The following is a 23657-nucleotide window of genomic DNA, read 5'->3' on the forward strand; positions in this document are numbered from 1 at the left end:
ATATAATTTTTCTGTGCTTGCTGATAATTTACTTTTTCATTGCTCTTATCAGATCCAATGTTGATTGTTTTATGACAACCATATTATAAAAGTTATATACATTGGATCAATATAATTATATATTCATGTATTTGTGTTGGCTCATATACAGATGAGTCACTGTACCTGCACTAGATGTATCTTTTCAAATATCTACCAGTCCTAACACTACGCTGATTACATCATTGTGCTTTGACATTAAGGGAGGTGTACTCTGAGATCCAATTTGATGATCACATCATTCTCCCATTCTCTGATGTCACCAGGCAATATTTCACTTTGCTTTCCGCAATATATATATATATATATATATATATATATATATATATATATATTGTTATGTAAGAATGTTTTGTCTTGTTCTGTTTATTGTCATTAATATTTTTGTTTTTCACGGTTGACAGCAATATATGGCAGATCCAATCTTTTAATGCATATCTATTAAATGTTATTTATTGATTGACTTATTATTTCAATAGAGCGACCCCAACCTGAGATTTCTTTTTCTTTTTTCTTCGCTATGATAATCCTTACTCTCGAGGGGAGCACCTTCACCTTGTAATATTTCTATACCAAAATTAGGGTCATATGAATATAATTGTGTATCCAAATACATTATATTACACTATACATACCAGATATAATTTTTTTATCCAGTGCTCAAAAATTTTCCCTACTTCCCTTTCCCTGGTTACTATGCAAAAATAATTATCTAAGGGGATTTGATCAAAATTAAACTTTGATAGATTTACCACTTTGAGGTAATTGATCTGAGTTTGGTGCACAATTGTACTGTACTAGTTGGAACATGTGGCTAATTTTCATCAAGTTTGCATAGTTTCTCTCTGAAAGTATTAGGCCGTGCTCAAAAAGCTGCCAATGTTAATCTCTAGCATGTTTGCACAATCTAAACAAAGGAGCTTTTTCTGACAGAGGACCTGATTCAGCAAGAATCACAGTTGCTAATACACACGAAATAAGATGATTGTTTCAATCTGCACATGCATCACAGTGCATGTGCATCAACTAACTATTGTGATCGAGACTGCAATCACAGAGGTGACGCAGACCCATTGCAGAGTGAATGATAGGAAGTGTCGTTTGTGGACGGTGATGGGGGGGTGGTTAGCGAAATGCAGGCACATCATTGCATGGGCATGCATAAATTATCCACTGCAATGGCCTCCGCAGTGTGAGGCCTGTTAGAGTTCATGGTTGTTAGCAATTTCTGAATTAGGTCTGGGCTTGTGCAAGTGTGCATGAGGCTGTGATTGTACTCAATTGCAGTCTTGCTAAACAGTAAGTATGTGTGCTAAGTAAAGTGGGCATCCCTGTGGTGTGCTGTCAAGGAATTGTGATCACAATGAATTAGCAATGGATTAGCATACTATCACAGTTGAACTGCATGCATAATCATAGCTGCAATCACAATAGTGATCCATAGTGTATAAAGCCCATAAAGCATGGTTTGCATTGGAAGATAGAAGTCAAGTGAGTTTGAACTAATTAAACCTTTATAAGTCTTGTTTGTGCATATCTGACTTTGAGAGCTTTGGGAAGGAGGTCAGAGGAGAAGAATGCGAAAAGGCTCAGTTGCTGAGGAGCATTCAAAAAAACAAGAATTAAATCTGTTGTGTATTTAAAAACATTTTTTGGGATATTACATTTTAATTTTATTAAACATTAACAATAATTATATTTTTTTTCTTAAATTTGCAAAAAAACCATATAGAACATATGTTACACAACTGTACATCTATCAAATTACTTACAAAAAATAACCCAGACATTTCTCAAAGGACAATTTTGATAATAATTAAAGACAGTATTTTACATTAAGAATATTTAAAAAAATAACAGTTAAGCATTAAAACATAACAGAAGAGGTTTTTTTGTAGTATAATGGCTTGTGGCCTGGCTTATTTAATCTTTGAATGTGTTTAAACAAATTAAAAAATGTGAGCTAATAAGACTTAAATTTCATATTTAATCAATCTTGCTGCCTAAGAACAATCTATTGTTTGTCAAGTTATTCTGGTGAGTTTATGGTGAGTTTACAACTCACTGCCTAATACATCCATCGAGTTGTATGTTTAACATTAGAAACATCTGAAAAATTTGTTGTATCACAGCAAGAATGGTGAATGAGAGATTCAGGTGAGTTATCATGTACTCACATACAATAACATGCTATTACATTCAATAAAATTAATCTCGCCAGAATATAGCACATATGTCAAACTCACACTCTATTACATTTACCACTTACAGTTGTTCTAAGTGTGTTTTAAAATTGCTGCCTTAATGTGTATTTTAAAAGGTGTTTCAAAATATATGACTGCATCATGATACACTTTAAGACCATCTTCATGCAGCTAAAGTAAAGACTCAACATCACAACCATTATCAACTTGATGATTGCCATTTTAAAAATAAAATTAGTAAATTATTATTAACAGTTTTTTATATAGTGCAGCACTTTGTGTTTTCAAATGGAAACAACATTAATAGAACAAAGGTGGGTAGTAACAGACATACTGTACATAAAGGTAAGAGGGCCCTGCTCGCAAGCTTACAATCTATAGGGAAATAGTTGTAGATATACAAGGACAGGTGCTACATATTGCAAATTGGTCCAGCCAGATTGCAGAGGTGAGTGTAAGTATTTTATATTGAAAACGCCAGAAGACCGGTAATCAATGGATAGACTGACAAAGTGGATCAGCAGACAATGAATGTTTGATGAAGAAAATTAGCCTTGCAACTGCAATCGAAAAGGATTGTAGTGGCAAGAGTCTGTTTTTGGGAAGACCAGCAAGGTGATTATTGCAATAGCCAATGAGGGAAATAATGAGTGAATGGATTAGCGTTTTTTCAGTGTCTTGTGTAAGATGAGGTTGAATATGTTTTTTAGATGTATGTAACATGATTTTGAGACAGATAGAATATGGAGAACAAAAGACAGTTCAGAGTCAAGGATGACAACTAGGCAGTAGGCTTGTGTGGTGGGGTTGATTGTCAAGTTGTCAACATTGATAAAGATATCATTTTGGTAACAGGCTTTGGCCAGTGGAAATATAATTAATTCTGTCTTGGATATATTAAGTTTGAGGTGGTGAGATGCCATACAAGAAGAAATGGCTGATATGAATTTAGTGACACGGGCCAACACAGATGGTGACAAATCATGGGAGGATAGGTTGATTTGAGTATCATCCATGTACACATGATACTGAAAACCAAAAGAGCTGATTAGTTTTCCAAGAGAGGTGGTATAGATTGAGAAAAGCAGAGGACCTAAGACTGAGCCTTGCAGTACTCCAACTGATAGAGGTAGCAAAGAGGAGGCAGAATCAGAAAAGCAAACAGGGAAATATTGATTAGACAGGTAGGATGAGAACCAGAAAAGGGCTGTGTCTTGAAGACCTTGGTATAGTAGTGTTTGTATGAGAAGAATGGTCAACAGCGTCAAAGATATCAGAGGGATCTAGAAAAATAAGAAGTGAGTAATGGCCTGTAGCCTTGACAGTGACTAGATAATTTACTTCCTTAGTCAGTGCTGTCTCTATGGAGTGTTAGGAACAAAAGCCTGACTGAGGGGATCCAATAAGTTGTGCAAGATAAAAAAGTGTGTAAGGCAAGTCTCTCCAGTAGCTTGGAGAGGCATGGGAGCTGGGAGATGGTAAATTGAGAGAGATTTAGGGTCAGAATTTTGTTTTTTCAAAACGGGAGTAATCACTGCAGGCTTGAATAGTGATGGAAAGATACCAGTAGAGAAAGAGAGATTACAGATTTTAGTTAAGTATGGGATGAGTACAGGGTGTAGATACTTCATCTTCATTTGTGGGGTCAAAGTGTAGACACTTCACCTTCATTTGTGGGGTCAAATGAAGAGAATGTGTTAGCAGGTTCAGGTAGGGAACAGGTCACTGGCTGGGGAAGAGCCCACTATTCATTTGGAATATTAACATTCTTGTCCTTAAAACAGGAAGCAAGATCTTGTGCACTGATAGTAGCAGGTGGGTTGAGTGAGGGAGGGGGTAAGAAGTGATTTCAATGAAGTAAATAATTTAAATACATGTCACTCACTTAACAGGTGAGCAGAGGCAGAATTGTAGTATGTGCTGGTTACTACAAAAGCAGGGAGACAAAGGTTCTTATGCTAAATTATCAACTGGGCTATGCTAGGCTGATCTTAATTGGAAAACCAGCACCACGGATTTAGCTCCACAAAAACAGTCCAATCAATCTTGCTGAATATTAGTGGGGTGTTGCCTGGCAGTAATTGGGTGTCATCGGAATAGTAAAAAGTCATTAATTTATTAAGTAGTTTTGTGGAAAAACATGTGCCAGTAAGTCCAGACAGCCTTTTACTTGAATGTTGTTGTTTAAAGTACTCAATGTGTTAGCAGGCCCATCACTCTCAAAGTTTACAAAATAATAAGAAACCACAAACACCAGAGACAGCACAAATATATTCTGTTCCACGTAAGTACCAAATACTCGAATAATAGTACTCTAATCCATAAAGAATCTGTTGTCTGTAGTTCAAGACACTAGAAGGAAGAATATCTTATGTATTTAGGCATCTAATAAATTATTGGAGGGATTTGGATCATATTTATTGCACTTCAAATAATACAACATTCAGTGTGAGCATTTTATTTAGCTATTTTATATATATATATATATATATATATACACATTTTATTTAGCTATTATATATATACACACAATTCAGTGGCGCTCCAGTTTTAGAAGATGCACAGGCATAGGAATAATACATCAACGTTTTGATGCCTTTATTGCATCATCATCAGGATACTGATGGTGATGCAATAAAGGCATCAAATCATTGATGTATTAATCCTGTGTCTGTGTATCTTTTAAAACTGGAGTGCCGCTGAATTCTATGTATATGTTAGCTGCTATGATATAGCATGCTGCGGAGGGCACCCGCGACTGTACTTGATTCTCTGTGGAAGTGCCATTCTAATGCTGCATATATATATATATATATATATATATATATATATATATATATATACATATATATACACACATTTATTAGAACTGAAATACGGTGCAAGCCCAGCTATATACAAAATGTCATATATGTATATCAGATATCCAAATATTAGTTGCAATGATTTCTAAGTGCTAAGTGTGTCAGTGCAATTAATATATAAAACTTACAATCATATAAGTGCTATAAAATTAGCAATAATTACTGTATGTGCAAAGGTTATGATTTAAAAATTGCCAATGAATTAGCAATAAATATGTGCAAGAAATTAACAATAAATTAGCAATATATATGTGCAAAAGATTACAAATAAAAAATTGTGCAGAGTAAGCTACTGTATATGTATATCCTAACACATCAATTTGCAGGTGCAAAATAAAATAAAAAATAAAAACAATTTATCAAACATTATGTCAAATATATAAAATAAAATTTTATTTGGTGCCAAACAATAACCCTATACATATAGGGCTTTAGACATATGAGTTCACACATTTACACATAAAAAAAATAAGAATTCATACGGACATCACTTTAAATAGTAATAAAAAATGGCTTATCTGATTATTTAACAAGGTAAGTTCATGAAAGGTGGAACCCAGGAGCACCCAACGCATTTTGCCTAGGTCTTCTTCAAGAGATAGAAAAGCACCTAGGTCTTCTTCAAGGGATAGAAAAGCAGTTTGACCTTATTAAGGGGGTATATATATATACCTAGTATATATATACCCCCTTAATAAGGTCAAGCTGCAATGGATTACAGTTAATTATGACCTCACTTCCAGTTTCCGATTTCACATACTGTAAGTTGTTTAGTGTTGGTAAATTACTTCTTCATGTAAATAAGGAATTCAGTTATGACTATATATAGAACCATTTTACCAATTAGTTGTTATTCTATTTCCCAAGGTGCAGCATATTGTTATATCCGACCTTCCTGGAACCAGGCATCACATCATTTCCGCCTGCATCCACCCTTCATGGAGCTGGGCATCCCATCCATTTCATTCGCATCCATCTTCCCTTCCTGGTGCAGGGCATCACGTCACTTCCATCTGGTCATATGATCAACAGCATGACTTCCGCCCTTCTTCCTCTTAACACTTCCACCCTAAGTTGCTTCAGAGCAATATATAGCAGGGCAGGCACTGTATTTCAGTTCTAATATATTTATTTGCCTATACGTATAGTACCAGATTGCCACTGTTATATTGCTGCTGTTTGAGCTGCCACCCATACCAGTGGGGAGTACTGCTTTTAAATATTTACTATTCTTGATATTTATTTATATTGTATATTTATACACATAATTTTAAAATCTTTTAGACTTGACAGCTAGAAGGGTTATAAACTCATCTGGTGCTGTAATCTTCTATATTTCTATAGCCCTGTATATGTGTCAGCATGACCAAACACTGATACAAATTATGTTGGAACATCTCTTTCAGTGTAATTTATTCTGGATAATTTTCCTTCATTAACCTCCAGTTTTCTTGTATTATTGAAACAACATTCAGAAAGATGGACCAATGTCATTCTACAATGTCCAAAACCCACATTGGCAGAACATTTCCTTAACAATTAAAAAACAACATCAAGACATAATATTTAACAACACCAATCAATACCAATTTCAATTTACACTGGAGGATTGGAAAAACATTTCCTGGTCATACAATTTTTTTATTCCTATTACTACATTGTCATGAAAGGATCAGTACATTGTGAAAATTCCATGAGCTAAGGGACCCTTTCCTCAGATTGTCTAAAATAAAAGCTAATAAGTAGAGCAACATTTGTCTACAAAAGAATAACTTAGCATCATGTGGTGCATCCCTTTATGCTAGCATCGTTTCAATCTGTAAATGTTTAATTGCCAACTAGAAAGTGATCAATGTGACAAGACTAGAAAAGTACAGTATTTATTGTGAATTCACCTTAATATATTAACCTCCCCTGCATCACATCACAACTCATTACAGCATCAAGTGGGAAAATGGATTAAGCTATGTAAACTGGACTTTTACCACTAGTTTACTTGTAACAAGTAAAATCCTCAAAAATAAATAAAATATAATCACTAGGAAGCATGAAACTCATGAATATATTGAGTATGCATTTAGATGAGGATACAATAATCTTAGCTCGTACAATACAAACTGTACAAACAATTAAGCACCACCATTACAAAATAAAAACCTCCAATATCTGGATGTGCAGATTTGTATGCTTGTTTTAATAGCAGTATTGTTTGACTAACATAAGGTGTATCATGAATCAGCATATGTGCTCCAAAGCCCATTTTTCCTTCATCCACTAGGAAACACTACAGCTAAAGATACTGGGGTATAGACAGTGGTACAGTAGAGCTTGGCACTTTAAATGATTTAGAAGTGTGACTGGCTCAACCCCCTCTATGCCCCATTAGCCCCAGATTTTAGAAATGTGCCCGAGAGAGCCAGTAGCACAACAGGCTGTCTACAGCCTATTCATATACAGTAGTTTCATATTTAATATTATTCTATTTATACAAGCAATGAGGACAGGCAGACTGTTTACTGTGGCAGTCTGACTTCTATGTGGGAGCTGCCAGGAAGAGAGCCTCCATGGCTACTGCCACCTGTGTCTGGCATCCCTGAAGGGGGGCTATACTCACATTGAGTCATTGGACTCAGCGGGGCCTGCCAATGCTGACACCGACTTGTGTCCAGGTCCCCCACTTGCCCCCTGCCCAGCCTCTTGGCCGCAGCAGTGGTGAGTATGACCACCACCCATAACTAACAAGGGAGGAGGAAAGAGAACACTGGGCAGTGTGAGTTTCACACACATAGGCCTCCTATCTTAACCACAGGAGGAGATGCTAAAAAGACAGTGCAGCGCTGACAGGCGAGGTCCCACCATTTTATCTGCCTCTGCCCAAGGTTTACTTAGGGCAGTGTAAAGGTGGGCTAGGCTGAAGAGAGGTCCCAATAGAAATTAAACAGTGCCCTAATAGAATCAACAGAATACAGAGGCAAAGCAGTGCAGCATCTCCCACCACCAACTCCTCGCTCTGAAGGGTCTTGCTCTGTAAAGCACTTCTGTGCGCTGGTCAGCCAGATATGAGGATCCTATTTTTACATGTGCTCAATGTGCAAAACATTTCCCTATGTGAGTATGCACACATGGGCTTGTGACAGGTGGTGCAGCCACACTATCACCCATCTCCCACTCCCTGTATTGCCGGCACCGGCCGGACTCTAAGATTCCACAGAGTGCTATGCGATCAGCTAGTGCTGCTGGGTGGTACAATAGAGAGACACTCAGGGCTGGCTATTACATGCAACCGCAGACCAAGCACCTTGCAGTATAATTTCCAAACTTACTGCGGGTGGTGTACTAGCGCACCAGTGCTCTGCTGAGGCACCTGAGCTATTTGCGTAAGCTGACTACATCCCAGCTAGGTAAGGAGCCACCCTCCCTGCTCACCACCCTGGGAATGTGTATATATATATATATATATATATATATATGGAAAATGGGGTGGAAAGGACAAGTGCCAAATAGTGTGGTAAATTAAAAATAAATGTGCCCGTGCTCAAATAATAATGTGCGTACCAAAGAAAAATTCTTTAAAGCTTATCTGTAAATCCTGTCGGTGGATGAAATAAACAAGGCTGGACCCGGGTTACTGGTGCCAAATAGGACCTTGATGAGAAGAGGCTCTTGGCAGAGCCAGATGGAAAAGAGAAATAATATAGAGTAGTACTTCCAATATAGTGAACCTCATAATAATGGTTATGCGTACCCGATCAATTGTTGTATGAGTGTATATAGTAATATCCTTAGTAGCTTATCCAAATTTGTTTTTTCTTTTTCAGCCCCAGAAGTACCCACATAAAGAGGTGATGGTCTTCAAATAAAATAAATACCCATCAACAGCAGTGGTGTACTTAAAACAGGGGGCTTTATTACATATATAGGGTAATAGACAAAATATGGGACAGGTTAACACAAAGATTAAAAGAAAAATGCTTATCTGTGAGGTGGTATCAAATCTGTCTGAGAAAGGCTGGCAATGCCCAACGCGTTTCGTCCTTTGGCCTTCCTCAGGAGGAAGGAAGGAAGAACTACTATCTTTATATATATATATATATATATATATATATATATATTTAATTGTACATAATAGCAGTGCTGTGCTGCTATTCCAATAACTCCTATAGTTGATAACTCCCTTAGTTCAATAACTATAGTGGGCCAAGCCTTAATCAAAATGCTGACACTAGGTGGCTAGGCCTGATAGCATAGCCAGGGAGCACGGAGATCTGCCCATTGTGCAGGTTCCCTTTATACTCCTGCTACCCTGCTTATCATATTGTTTGGCAGTACAGTGGTGTATTGCTGGCTGCCAGCAGAACACTGAACACATTATGGGTTTATATTCTTGGGGTGCATGCTCACATGAGCCGCTAGTTTCTAGTAAGAATACACCGTACCCATAGCACAGGGTTAGCATCTATTGCTGCAATGTAATCTCATAAGATTCTAGTCCCAAGCATACTGTATAAAAAAATTGCACCTAACGCTGAGATGTTTATTCAACAAAGATCCTCTGTGACTGAATCGCCACTTTCTAGGGCCACTTAACCAGGAGAAATTGGCAGGCACCTCAATACATTAGTGTACAATAGATAGTAGCTCTATTCTATATAACCAGCTAGCAGCTGAATGGGAAGCAGCTTGTGGTGCAGTATTTCCTGCTAACTCTGCTTGAGATAAGCTCCCCTAATGCCATTTTAATTCTGGCTGTCTGCTCATTTTCAGCTTGCTCACACTGATATCCCGATGTTTTACTGTGAAGCTGCAGGGGGAGCCTGATAGGCAAGTAAACTGCAGACAAAAGACTATTGCACATACTCTACAGCTGCTAGAGTGGCTGTCTCATATGAGCCTCATAGGCTGGTTTTCATAGTACTCCTCCCTTATGAGTCCACACCACCTGTGGGAGACTATCTGTGTATCTCTCTAAGGGGAGATATATATGTGTGAGTATGAGTATGTGTCTGTGTGGCATATATAAAGCACACAGATGGCGTGTTGGTTATTATTACTGCTTCAAAGTGAAAGAGCGCAGGGCTTATAGATCCCACCATTGGAGCCAGCTGGCGGGGTAGGGCTTGCCTCTAAGCTTATAAGCAAATGCCTCCAATGTTACAAGGATGATAGCTGACCTTATGGTTACACTTCATAGGTGTATGGCCCTCACTCATGCATACCTGTAGACACTCATACTTAGCCCAATATATCTAGCACTCTGCCATACTGTTAGATACTGTAATACATATTATGATCACTCTGCTCTGCACTCAGCTTGTTTTGTTTTATGCACAGTAGTGCCTATGTGTTACAATGTATGTATATCCGTATCTCGCAGCAGAGGTGCAATCATGAAATATCCAGGTACAGAGATCATATGCCTCCCCTATAAGTGGGGGAGAGAAGCCTGAGTCAATCAGGGAAGCAGCCAGAGAGTCCCATTGCAGGAGCAGTCAGCCACCCTGAAGCAACATCACCCCAGTGGCTCTGACCTGTTCCTTTACTATCAGAAGGTATGCATGTGTGTGTGATGTATATAATAACAGCATATAAAGCTCCACCTTAGATGAGATATAGCGTATATATATATATATATATATATATATATATACACACAAATATATATACATATCTAAAAAGGTCCTCACATGCTTATACTTTTATGACTTTTCTGCCTTTTGGCTTGTCATTCCTGGGCATGGTGGTCCAGGTACAGTTGTAGCATGAACTTGCTGATCTCGTCTGATCTTGGAATTTGGGTCAGGTTGGTTAGTATTTGAATGAACATAGTGTTCAGACAGACTGTATTTTGGAGTATATGTATATTCTCTATATGTATATAAATCCATAATGGAGCACCTTCAAGTAAGGTCATAGAGTGTGGTCCTGTTGTATGACTGAAATGTCTCCACTAACAGTTCTGCTAGATTGCAACAGCATTTTTGACTGCAACATCTGCAAGCTGAAGTCCGAACTGTAGATATTTGGGTTTTAGACTACTACAGAACTTATTGCTACTCTTCATACCTGGTGAGGCTGGTTGCTGCCAAATGAAAAAGGTCAGGAAAAATTCTTTGAAGTCCCCAAGGGGCTTTTGCTCACTCACACGTCAGTGGGCTTGCCGCACTCATGCATTTGAAGATGCTCTTGGTAATGCATACCTGACAGACATTGCACAGCCATTATTCTCTCTTCTGCACTGTAGCTGCATTCATAGCTGTTACTCACCCATGGATAGTACCTGTTCATGTCTGTTGGCTATTCACCATAGAGATTCCTGCTGTGTGGGTCCAACAGTTCCTTCCTGGAAAGATAGGTTGTCTGTTTTTATGTGTGTTGTTCGTGAGATGATTCTCGGATGCGTTTGAGCTTCGCTAGCTGAGGATTCGATTCACATTGAAGTCTAAGGTATATCCCTTTTGTCGCACTTCTTCTAAGAGCGTTAATCCTCAATTGGAGGGGAATGTCATTCTCTGCCAGGAATCATTATATTTTCAACCTACTTCAAGATGTTAGAAATAAGATTCTATCTTCAGAGTGCGAGGTTTGCTCGCAGTATGCCTTCAGGTGTTGATTGTTTTGGAGGCCTTTCCTGATTCATCTATTTGGATGGACTAGAGATTAGCAATGCCTTTTTACTAGCTTTCTGTTGGGGTGATGCTACATTCAGGACGGATGGTACAACTGATAGTGTGGCTTTATAGCCAATGGTGCAGCTTAGAACTGATAGCAGAGGAAAGTACGCAATTGATGCAGCTTTGAGAGATGATGGTGTGGATTGTAGCCGGTTACAGAAGAAAGTACACAATTGATGTGGCTTTGAGAGCCGATGGTGTGGCTTGGAGTCAGTAGCAGGAAGAAGGTAAATAATTCATGCTGCTTTGAGAGCCAGTTCACAAGTTTGAGTACAAGTTTGTGTTATAATTAGTGTACTGTGTCCATAAAAGTTGGTTCACAAATTTGTGTACTAGTTTATGTACTAATTAGTGTACTGCAGCTTTGATAGCCAGTACACAAGTTTAAGTACTGCGATTTTGAGAGCTGGTACACAGGTCTGTGTGCTATTGTATGGCTTTGAGAGCCAGCAGCAGCACAGAAGCTGTTGATATGGCTAGGGAGCCATTGGAGGGGCTGGCTAGGGAGCTGCTGGAGAGGCAGGAGAGCCAGTGGAAGCACAGAGGCTGCTTGTGCAGCTAAGGAGGCATTGGAGAGGCAGGAGAGCTGGTGGCAGCATGGAAGCTGTTGGTGCATGTAATAAGCCATTGGAGAGGCTGGAGAGCCGGTGGCAGCAAGATAATACCACTGGAGTACCCTTCCATGAGGTGATACAGAATGCTGACAGTGCGAGAGGACCTACAGGAATGCTATAGTCAGCAAGGTGGCAAGAGGCCAGCATGTACAAATAGGAAGACAAACCAATCACACTGTGTTATGGACAATCATGTGACCTCCTGAGGTGTGCAAATCACATAGCAACTGAGGGAACCAGAACAACAGCGTCCTGAGAAGGTAAACTGTTAGAGAGAGACAAGTCTTGACCGCAACTTGTAACAATGCTACTGTTCTATATAATTAGGCATGAGAATCCCAGGTTCAGTTCCTTCACAGTAATGTTTCCATGCTGGAGTCCGTGCTGTGCTTACTGCTGATGAGGAGCTATATATATACAGTCAGGTGCATAAATATTGGGACATTGACAGAATTTTCATATTTTGGCCTCTATTCACCACCATAATGGCTTTGAAATGAAACAAACAAGATGTGCTTTAACTGCAGACTTTCAGATTTAATTTGAGGGTAATTACATCCAAATCAGGTGAATGGTGTAGGAATGACAACGGTTTCTATATGTGCCTCCCACTTTTTAAGAGGCCAAAAGTAATGGGACAAACTAAACAATCCTAAATCTAACTTTCACTTTTTAATACTTTGTTGCAAATCCTTTGCAGGCAATTACAGCCTAAAGTCTGTAACGCATAGACATCACCAGACGCTGGGTTTCATCCCTGGTGATGCTCTGCCAGGCCTATACTGCAAATGTCTTCAGTTCCTGCTTGTTCTTGGGGCATTTTCCCTTCAGTTTTGTCTTCATCAAGTGAAATGCATGCTCAATCAGATTCAGGTCAGGGGGTTGACTTGGCCATTGCATAATATTCCACTTTTTAGCCTTAAAAAACTCTTCGGTTGCTTTTGCAGTATGCTTCGGGTCATTGTTCATCTGCACTGTGAAGCGCGGTCCAATGAGTTCTGAAGCATTTGACTGAATAAGAGCAAATAATATTGCCCAAAACACTTCAGAATTCATTCTGCTGCTTTTGTCAGCAGTCACATCATCAATAAATACAAGGGAACCAGTTCCATTGGCAGAAATACATGCCCATGTCATGACACTACTACCAAAATGCTTCACTGATGAGGTGGTTTGTTTTGGATCCTGAGCAGTTCCTTTCCTTCTCCATATTCTTCTCTTCCCATCACTCTGGTACAAGTTGATCATTGTCTCATCTGTCCATAGGATGTTGTTCCAGAACTGTAATGGCTTTTTTAGCTGTTGTTTGGCAAACTCTAATCTGGTCTTCCTGTTTTTTGAGGCTCACCAATGGTTTACATCTTGTGGTGAACCCTCTATATTCACTCTTGTGAAGTCTTCTCTTGATTGTTGACTTTGACACATATACACCTACCTCATGGAGAGTGTTCTTGATTTGGCCAACTGTTGTGAAGGGGTTTTTCTTCACCAGGGAAATAATTATTCTGTCATCCACCACAGTTGTTTTCCGTGGTCTTCCAGGTCTTTTGGTGTTGCTGAGCTCTCCGATCGGATGACTGTATAAATATATATATATATATATATATATATATATATACTTGTTTTCCTTAGTTTCCCCTTGGTTCTTCTTGGGACTTGCATCAAGTTTTCACATTTCCCCTAACAATATGGTAATGGTTGACTAATTATGCTGGTGAATAGAAAATCATGAATTTACAGTACCTGTTACACAGACTACTATATGTGCTACACTCACTGTGTGTTTTCAAAGTGTCTAAAAAAGATTGATGGGGTAAACAAGATCTGGAGGGCCAACAATTATCAACTGCACATGTTGATAGATTTTCATATTGAAATTCAACAGATGACACAAATTGTAGCACAGGCATTGCTTAGGATCTCTCCAAAACCCATAGGTTTTCTGGTGCTCTATTTTATAACAGGATTCAAAGCAGATACTGTATGTTACACAAATATTTTTTATTTATTCATTAAAAACGTCAGTTGCATAAAATTAACTCTAACAATATGTAAGTCTCACTAGAAAAATTATTGTGTGTTAATATGTATGAACATAGGTCATATCAAGTTTTGGAGTTTTGGTAACCTGCAAGAATGAGTCTGAACTAATTAATAGTATTATTATTATTATTATTATTTTCTTTTGAGGCTTTACAATAATCCACAGGATTTGACGGTGTCAAGTATACCTCTATTCATGGTATACAAAACTTTAATGAATAGGGTGGACCTTGTTCCTAAGGAAGCTTACAATCTAGTGAAAAAAGGAAAGCTGAAGAAAAAGGAGTGAGTGTGGCTCGGGGCCTGATAAAGAGATGGACGCTTTTTTGATGGTCATGCAGATTTCCGATGTTTTTTTATCTGCGCAGGATCAGCACTGTGCAGATCTTGTCCTGTAACATCAGGCCTTCAGTGTGGAGATTGGTAGAGTGGCCAGGGTGTACCAGTGTAAATACTATAAATAGGTAAGTAGGGGTAACGTAGCCACTAAAAAGTGGCTGGTTTTCAGAAGTTTTAAACATTTGATATCTGGTTGACCACTTGAACAGATGTGGCAGGTAATTGAAAAGGTGTTTGGTGTAACAGGAGACATGAGATATGGGGGTAAAATTACAAAAGTTTGATTTTGTTCAAACTTGTATGTATGGTGATTTTGCAATCGATTTTCATTAAATTTTGATTATCTGAGATTTACTAAAGTCAAAATTGAATGTAAATTTGAATATAAAACCGACTCACCTTCAAAATCTAATATTGTCAAAACATCAGTAATTTTACAAAAACGAACATAGGTTCCCCTGATTAACACAAATCAAATATGATATCAAACACAACACCCCCAAAATAATATACTGATGTCTGACAGGCAATTTTAGGCTCTAAACAGTATTTTATTCCCTAAACCTTCATTATGTTGCCTATAAAAGTAGAGATGCTGATGTGTTTGCAATTGAGCAATAATTTTTTTAACAACCCGACACTTCATAATTAAATCCCCAAGAGAGAGACGTAATGTTTAGTAATAAAAATCCTGAGACAAACTCTGAATTAAATTCTAAGCTATTAAAAAGGTTTCTGTGAAGTCACTTTTTTGCCCTTCATATTCATAATTATACCTCTTCACAGACAGGGTCCCCACCTCACCAATATGCAAGCAAGCAGCTAGATCCATTCTAAAACTTTTCCAAGACTTTGAGTCATAAGTAGAGTGTAATTTACACTGAAAAATGGTTCAAACTATTTGTTTCTCTGAATCTTTAATAACTTCGAATAAACTTATATTCAATCCATTATTGTCATACATTTCATTGTTTACACCATCATGTTCACATTGTCTGTCTTCAATCATGATGTAGAAATAGCCCAAAGTAAGGGAGGGAAATTATTGATTTTCATAATTATCTGATTTTGAAAATTATATAGAAGTAAAATGTATTTTTTAGTATTCAGTATAACATATTTTTACATTGTGGTAAACGTTACTTACGTAGAAGTATTATGATGCAGAGCAGAATCGCAATCAATGCTCCTGTACTAAGGCCAGCAGGTAAGAGTAGGGCCTCAGCACTGCAGGACTGCCTGTTTCCTCGGTTATCACATGTACAAACTTTTATAGTTAATGTCCCAGTGCTGCTTTGGATAGGGTAATCATTGTCAGATATGACCACAGGTAAAAGATATGTGTTTATTTCATGTCTATTAAATCCATTTCTTCTTGTTAAGATCCGGGCAGTGTTATCTGGAGATTTAAATTAAAACATTAATAACATATAGTATTCTTATAAGTGTTGCTGTATTTAATATTATTAATACTATAGTGATAGCTACAGCAGCAACAGTTGAAGTAATAGCAAACAGATGCAATGAATTCACATATATTGGCGTCAAAGCAGAGTTGGACAAAAGTCGGCATACCAATAAAGCTTGTACAGCAAGGGCATCTTAACAGAGGAGGTAGCCCGTGTGCACTCCCTGTGCATGCCCCCCTCTCTGATGCAGCTGGCCAGCCACCACAGCATTCATAGACTTTGGGCACTTGAGTGTGCTCGGAGTCTACTGCACATGTGCAGAATGCTGAGAAAATGGCCATGGCGGCCATTTTCCGGTGTTCTAAGCAACGCTGAGACCCACCGCAGGACCACGGACAAGTAAGTTTAAAATAATATGGGTGCAGGGTGTGCGGTGCATGGCTTCTCTGGACCCAGGGGCCCATGTGCCCTGCACACACTGCACCCATTATAGATATGCCACTGTTGTATAGGGAAAAACATGCATTGTATGCATCTATGCAATTTATGCGATTAGGGATGCCATCAGAAATTGTGGGGCCTGGTATTGACAAATTAAACAGGGCTCCCCCCTGGGATATTAGACAGAGGTTGGCAGAGCTGTGGATAATGTGGGTGGAGCTACACTGTGGTGTTGTACATCAATTGGTGCATAAACCAGTTTAAAAATTCTCAAAGTTTGAGCTGGGGAAACAAGGATGAATATGGGGGCACAGGGCTGGGAAAGCTAGACTGGGAGGGCACAGGGAAGTCTGGACTGTGGTGACACAGGGCATGGAAGGCTGAACCTTAATGGGGGTGCACAGGACATGGAAGGCTGGCTGGACTAGGGGGACAGGGAAGGAAAGCCAGCTCGACTGGGAGGGCACAGGGCAGGGAAGGATGGCTTCACTAAGGGGGGCACAGGGAAGGCTGGCTGGAGTAGGGGGGCACAGGGCAGGAAAGGCTGGCTGGACTAGGAGGAAGTCACAGGGCAGGGAAGGCTGGCTAGAGTGAGGGGGGCACAGGGAAGAATAGCTGCACTAGTGGAGGAGCACGAGGCATGGAGTTTTTACCTACCTGTTTTTTTAAGTGGGCCAAGGGAGCTGGGGGCTCGAGTGGCATACTCTAAGTACAGATATGCACCGGCAGCTGGGGAGAAAAAACACCGCCGGCAGTATTTTAAGTATGGCTCTGACCATGAGCCAATCACAGCTCATGGAACGATCTGTGATTGGCTCATGCCCGGGGGCCATATTTGAAATACTGCTGGTGGTGATGTTTCTCCCCGGCTGCTGGTGCATATCTACAGTGCTACAACATGGGTCCCCTGCTCTTTCCAGACCCAGGGCTCTGGGCCCAGCAGTTTCCTCCTGACTGCGGCCCTCTATGCTATACACTTTCCAATCAATATGCTTGGTTTCATAGATGTGATCACTATCAGTGCACACCTGTACCAGAACTATACCCAAATCAAGAGATCTGTCTGAAAACAAGCATATCACCACATACATACAATTATGAAAACCCCACAATTCCCTAAACACTCAAATCCACATGTGGAGATGTCTCTGAATTGAATATATATCTGAATCATATGTACTTGTGTACCATCAGCTACAGAGAATGCACAGAGTGAAAAAATGCTAGATACTGTATGTCCACAAACTGTCTTTAGTTCATCTCGGCATCAGACCCATTATTTCCTGCACTGTACAACATTCTACATAAACAATCAAAACAGTTATTAATGCTTATAAATGAGATATTTGAGCAATTTTAATTGAATGTATTTACATAATTACTTAACTTAAACCAATAACTATAGGTATTAACTATATTAAAGGGAAAGACAACCACTTTTAGGTTACATTCCCCTAACCCCCCATTTTCATTGTTTATTTTATTTTTTTCATATTACTGACCTAGGTGTGCATACCATCTGAAACAACTTCTGCAGTGACTCCCTTGGTGTGGAAATATATTTTTTCTTGTTGGGGGAAACTCTACCTGTTGCTGTGGATGATTAGTGGAGCTTGTCCACCACAGTCTGAGTGTACATACAGAGGATGAGCTCCACTCATTCTATGCATTGAAGGGGCTAAGGTTTTGTTCCTTGGCTTGAGAATATTGTAGTCTCAGAGACTACCCTAGAGATTCCTCAAACCCTAAATTAGGTTTGTGAATTTTGTGTATTCAGTCAATAATTAAATAGATATTAGTGTCAAGAATATCATTCTCACTCCAGATTCTAACTCCATAGAGCTGATGAACTCTTAAGCCACCATTTTATACTGAATTGCCAATATCATTTCTGCTTGTGACCAATGCATCTTAGTTAAATATTTATGAGAATTAATGAGTTCAAAGATCTTTGTCTCCAGATAATCATTTGTCTCCAATATGCCTTATTGAAACTTTAAATATATTGTAAAGAGCCTGCATAGATTTTAGTGTCAAAGGTTTATCTGCCTCCTTCTAGAAAATATTGTTCCCCTCTTTTTATGTGCCACATATATACTGTAGTACACTAACTGGAATACGTGACATTGCCCGGTTTAAATAATGAACCTTAAAGTACATGTGCAGCATTCATTTTTTACAGTGAAGATGAATATTAGAGACCATGGCATATGAAAATGTGCTTGGAGAAATTTGTAACTGTCAGTGCAGGTGCAGTGTGACAGTTCATCCTCTGACACAATGCTCTTCTCTTGGAGCTCTGTCTGCCCCCTCACTGGTACATATCAGCCTGTGCAATTTTAGGCAATGGAATACATCCTAAGTGAACTTGCTTAAACCAAAATTTCAAATTTAAAGACTCCACAATCTACTTGGTGTGCACCATGTAAACCTCCATGGCCCTTACGAAATTCAAACTTAGCCAGAAAACATAATCCTTGTCAATCTACACAACCATGCCAAATTTGGTGGAGCTAGGTACAAAACTCTGGCAATGCACACAGGACAAACACACACACACACACACACACACACACTTTCTCACATATGATACAGATATAGATATATAATAGATCATTATTTTGTATACTATTTAATCATTCAACAGTATTTAGGGGACAATTGCATGTGCTATTTCAAGCAGAATATTATATTTTAATTACAGTTACTAACTAATGAGGTTGAACACATTTTAATAGAAATATATGCAGACCAATCTTAACAAAGTTTAACACCAACAAGGCAGTAGTGGGTAGTAGATTTTAGTATCCACATATCTTGATATAGTGTATAGTACAGTGAAGACATTTTTGTTGACATTTGGAGCTTTTGTAGTGACTCATTTTAAGACCCCAATTTTATTTGCATGCCCAAATCATCTAAAATACTTTTGCTTCAATATATTGCCTAGATATAAATATATTTGCTAACAATGAGTAATATTGATTGACAATATTAATTTTTAAAAGCATACCTTCGTTATCTTGAACTGTGAAGTTTGGGTTAACGGATGCTAAGCTGAAGAAGAATTTTTGTCCACCAGGGGGATCATCTTTGTCCACTGCACTTATTGTCTGTATCAACTGCAGGAAAACATATAAAGAAATATATCTATTATTTTACAGTTGCAAGTAGAACTGAAAGTAGAATACAGTATATCTAAAATGTTTGTAAACTTTTACTTTTCTTTAATGTCATAACTTAAACATATTCATAATTACCTTCAGTAGAAAATTATATCTGTATAATATTTTCAGAAACATATTTAATTTTGAATGACTCAAATAACAATATGTATTATAGGTTATTTATATAAAAAATACCCCATAGAAGTGTATCTAGAAATAAATTCTATTTAACATGTTTTTAAAAAAATAAACATACATGAAATTGGTACCATTTGCAGAATGGGCTTTCCTATATGTATAATTGTTAGTATCACTGATTGACTTTTTGATACGTATCCTAGTTAATGAGACTGAATTAGACTAAAATTTTTAAAACAAGGCACTACAATCTTAAAACAAAATTTTTTAAATAATACTTTTCTGTCCACTTCATTAATATTTACATATATATATATATATATATATATATATATATATATATATGTTTATTTAGTGTAATATGAATATTTCCCTGTAGCAGTACATTAAGCATCACATAGAGTAAAATACTTTCAAAGTTTTAGGAAACATGGAATACATTATCAAAACCTATTATCAATATCAATTTGAAGAAATAAACTACAAAAATGTAAAAATTCCAATTTTGGCACTAGAGATAAATAAAGTAAAATGTTTCACAAATTTTGGTGATCCATGGATAACAAAATAATTCACAAATTTTGGGCAACGCATTTTGCAGATCAGTTTTTACATGAGAAAACTGCAAAACAGAAGTCAATCATTCATGACATGACCTTAGATTTCACTAATCCTTCTACTTCCTAAGTAACATTGCCTAAGAAGTAATAGGGATTCACTGTGCTGCTTTTATTAGAAAACATCTTATAAGAGGTACAATAATATTAAAAGCCTACTGTTATTAGTGAAATAAATATGAGGAGAAGATCTGAAACCTAGAGGAAGGAAAAAACTGGAAGGAATATTCTTTCAGCTTGTAGCAATCCATAGTGAAGCCTAGTGAGTTAATAATAACAGAAGGTAGCACTAGCCAGCTGCTTATCATCCTCATTTAGTTTTGTTTGTTCACAGCCATACCTGTTTTCAAATTTGTAATTTCTCCTGACCATGCAAATGTCTATGATGTGTGTTATGTGATGAAAACTCATATACAGATGTGTCCTGCAGCTGCTACCTCTTTGATCATAGTGCAGTATTCTGGCCTCCTTGCCACAAAATGTCAGTAAGCGTTATGGCAGATACTGAGCTTTATGTCCTGGCAAGGCATACTGTATGCCACAAAAGACTACACGCCATGCAGTACACAGTTTAACCGCTGTGTGGTGAATGCTCCATGGATGAAAACTACAGTACTGAATACAATACTGTAGCAGTGCACAGTAATCTGTAAGAGGCTGGCCAATCACATTCAGGCAGTGTAACCAGTCACTCCTCGTGCTTGAACTTATCACTTTGTGTCAAAACTACAGTAAACTATAATAGACATTACTGTATATTGTACTTACTATATTACAGGCCATCCATACTGTATACTGTCACTACATGTGTGAAAGATGCCTGTTCAAAAAGACAGAACAATTCAGGTTCTATACTTTTAAAGTACTGTGCTCAACTTTGTGCATTGCTCCGCACTTTCCTCATCCCTTCATCTCCATATTATGACATCCAGCTTCATTAGACTATAAACCGCTACTGACATTGTACTTTATTAAGCACATTCCCTGCTGTAAAGTTGCACACATCACATCACATACATGAGAGGTGTGGGTCTAGACATGGCTGGCATGTGTGGGTGAGTGGTTAAGATGAGTGCCTTTCAGAGTGGGCATCCTTGGTTCGATACCCGGAAAGGGACTATGGCATTTTGGACATCAATATTTTCTTTCTTTAGATTTATTTTTTTATAAATCTTCACTACAGGATTAAAAATTAATCACTTGGTGTGTGAATTCTGTCATTTATAAAAATACATATAGGTATCTGTACTGGCCAGAAGACGCACTCCCAGCTCTAAATAAAGACAGAGCAATTGAAGTTGAATATTCTTAAGGAACTCTACTGAACTCAATTCATTGCTTCCAATTTCCCACCACCTGGCATTTCTGCTATACAGTAAACATTGTTCAGTACATATTACAGGGCTGTCCGTATGATGCTCGAGAAGTTTTTCATAAAGCCAGATCATGTCATGTCTATAGTTTAAAATACAGTACTCTGCACTTTTCTCCTCCCTTCCACCCTGTGTTTGGCCACCCAAGTCACTTCACCACCTCCCCCCTCCATCACTCATTACTATTCAACCCCACTGAGCTCATTGTATGGCTCACCACCATCTTCCCCCATCATTCACTTCTACTCAATGCTGAACCCCCTATTTACATTGTACGCATTCCCTGCTGGAAAGTTGCATACATGTATTCAATTAATTGGTTTTTGTGTCATTACTTTTGGAAAGACAAGTGAGTACATAAAATGATGAAACCAAGTATAAATTATATATTGGAGACTGTAGACAAAATGTTTTTGAATTCACTACCAAAGCAACAGAAACAACTTTCTCAATCCAAAAAAGTATGAAATAAATCCCTCTTTTCTCCTATGTGACTGTGCCTTCACTTTCCTCCAATATTGCTGCCATTTTATGTGTATATTTAACTAAAAGATCATAGTGGCCAACTACTGTGAACAAAGCTTGCTATACACCAATAAATATGATCCTATACTGATCAAAAACTATGTGCGACTCGGTAGAGCTGAGTATCTTTTTCGGGCAACTTTTTTACCTTTAAATGTGTCTTATTTGCAAAATGATATGAATAGGAAACACAATGAGCTACTGCTGATTAAAATGATAGGCAGCATCCTATATTATGTGTGCAACTGCGGGTGTATCTGCATGCAAAATACTACATTACAGTGTCAGCGTCTGTGACACTGTAACATAGCATTTCACATGCAGATACACCTGCAGCAGGGACTCGGCCAGAAGTGCCCATGGTGTGTTCCGGTGACTTCAGACACCAGCTGCTCTCTGAATCTTCACTCCTGCTCTCTCCAGCTAGTGCCTGCTTGTGTGCTCCCACTGTGTCATACAGTGAGGATACAGTGTATACATTTTTTTACCTAAAGTATGTTAATAACTTTTATTTTCCAAAAATAAATTAGTTTCTATTGTATGTTATTGTAATGACAGGTGAATTTGTGGTTAATTTGAACCTTATTTTTAATCACTGATATCTTCTTACTGTATACAACTTTATGAATAAAATGTTAAATGCTTTCTTTAAAAAGAGCTATCAAAGAGTCAAACCCAAATTTAAGAAATCATTCTGCATTCCAATTTAATGTTTTATTGCAATTGAATTATTTAATTATAGATATATGTATTTTATAATATGCTCAAGTTAGGGATGTCTCATGTAATTAGGAATGTCATGTACATTAATACATTTATCAAGTGTTACCACAAAAGTTATACAGTAAATATGTAGTACCAGATAATGTACTCAATGACCATGTGAGACCATGGGTAGAGTCAACATTTTGTACTAATTTTATGGATTGGGAGTTCTCAAACAAGCAATATGTTGGAAATAAGGGACACTGTCACATGTTTGCAGATATCAATAAGCTCCTCCTCTTCCAGTAACTATTTGATGAATTCTCAAGTTCAGATCATTAAGTCACTAGGGACCACAGCAAAATCTGAGTAGAGTCACAGCAATGGATCTCTAGCTTCCTGGGCCTTTTATGCTGTTCTTAAAAGAACAGAGCAGTTGGCTTCTTCTAGTCATGTGCAGCATGTTACATATACTCATTGTGCACATGTTCTGTCTTGTCAAAGTTGT

General features: G+C 37.9%; 1 protein-coding gene across 1 annotated transcript in view; it reads right to left on the reverse strand.

The window, feature by feature from the left end:
• The window catches only part of LOC148532140 (cadherin-10-like), a 497062-nt gene that overhangs the window by 12135 nt on the left and 461270 nt on the right, over positions 1-23657 (reverse strand). Inside the window, exons 10-11 of the mRNA XM_088468269.1 lie at positions 19638-19746; positions 15922-16173 (exon numbers count right to left, since the gene is read on the reverse strand). Of these exons, the coding sequence (XP_088324395.1) occupies positions 15922-16173; positions 19638-19746 (361 nt within the window). The remainder of the gene's footprint in view (positions 1-15921; positions 16174-19637; positions 19747-23657) is intronic.

The sequence above is a fragment of the Taudactylus pleione genome, unplaced genomic scaffold (assembly GCF_031769625.1).
Source record: "Taudactylus pleione unplaced genomic scaffold, aTauple2 ptg000083l, whole genome shotgun sequence".
Lineage (NCBI taxonomy): Eukaryota > Metazoa > Chordata > Amphibia > Anura > Myobatrachidae > Taudactylus > Taudactylus pleione.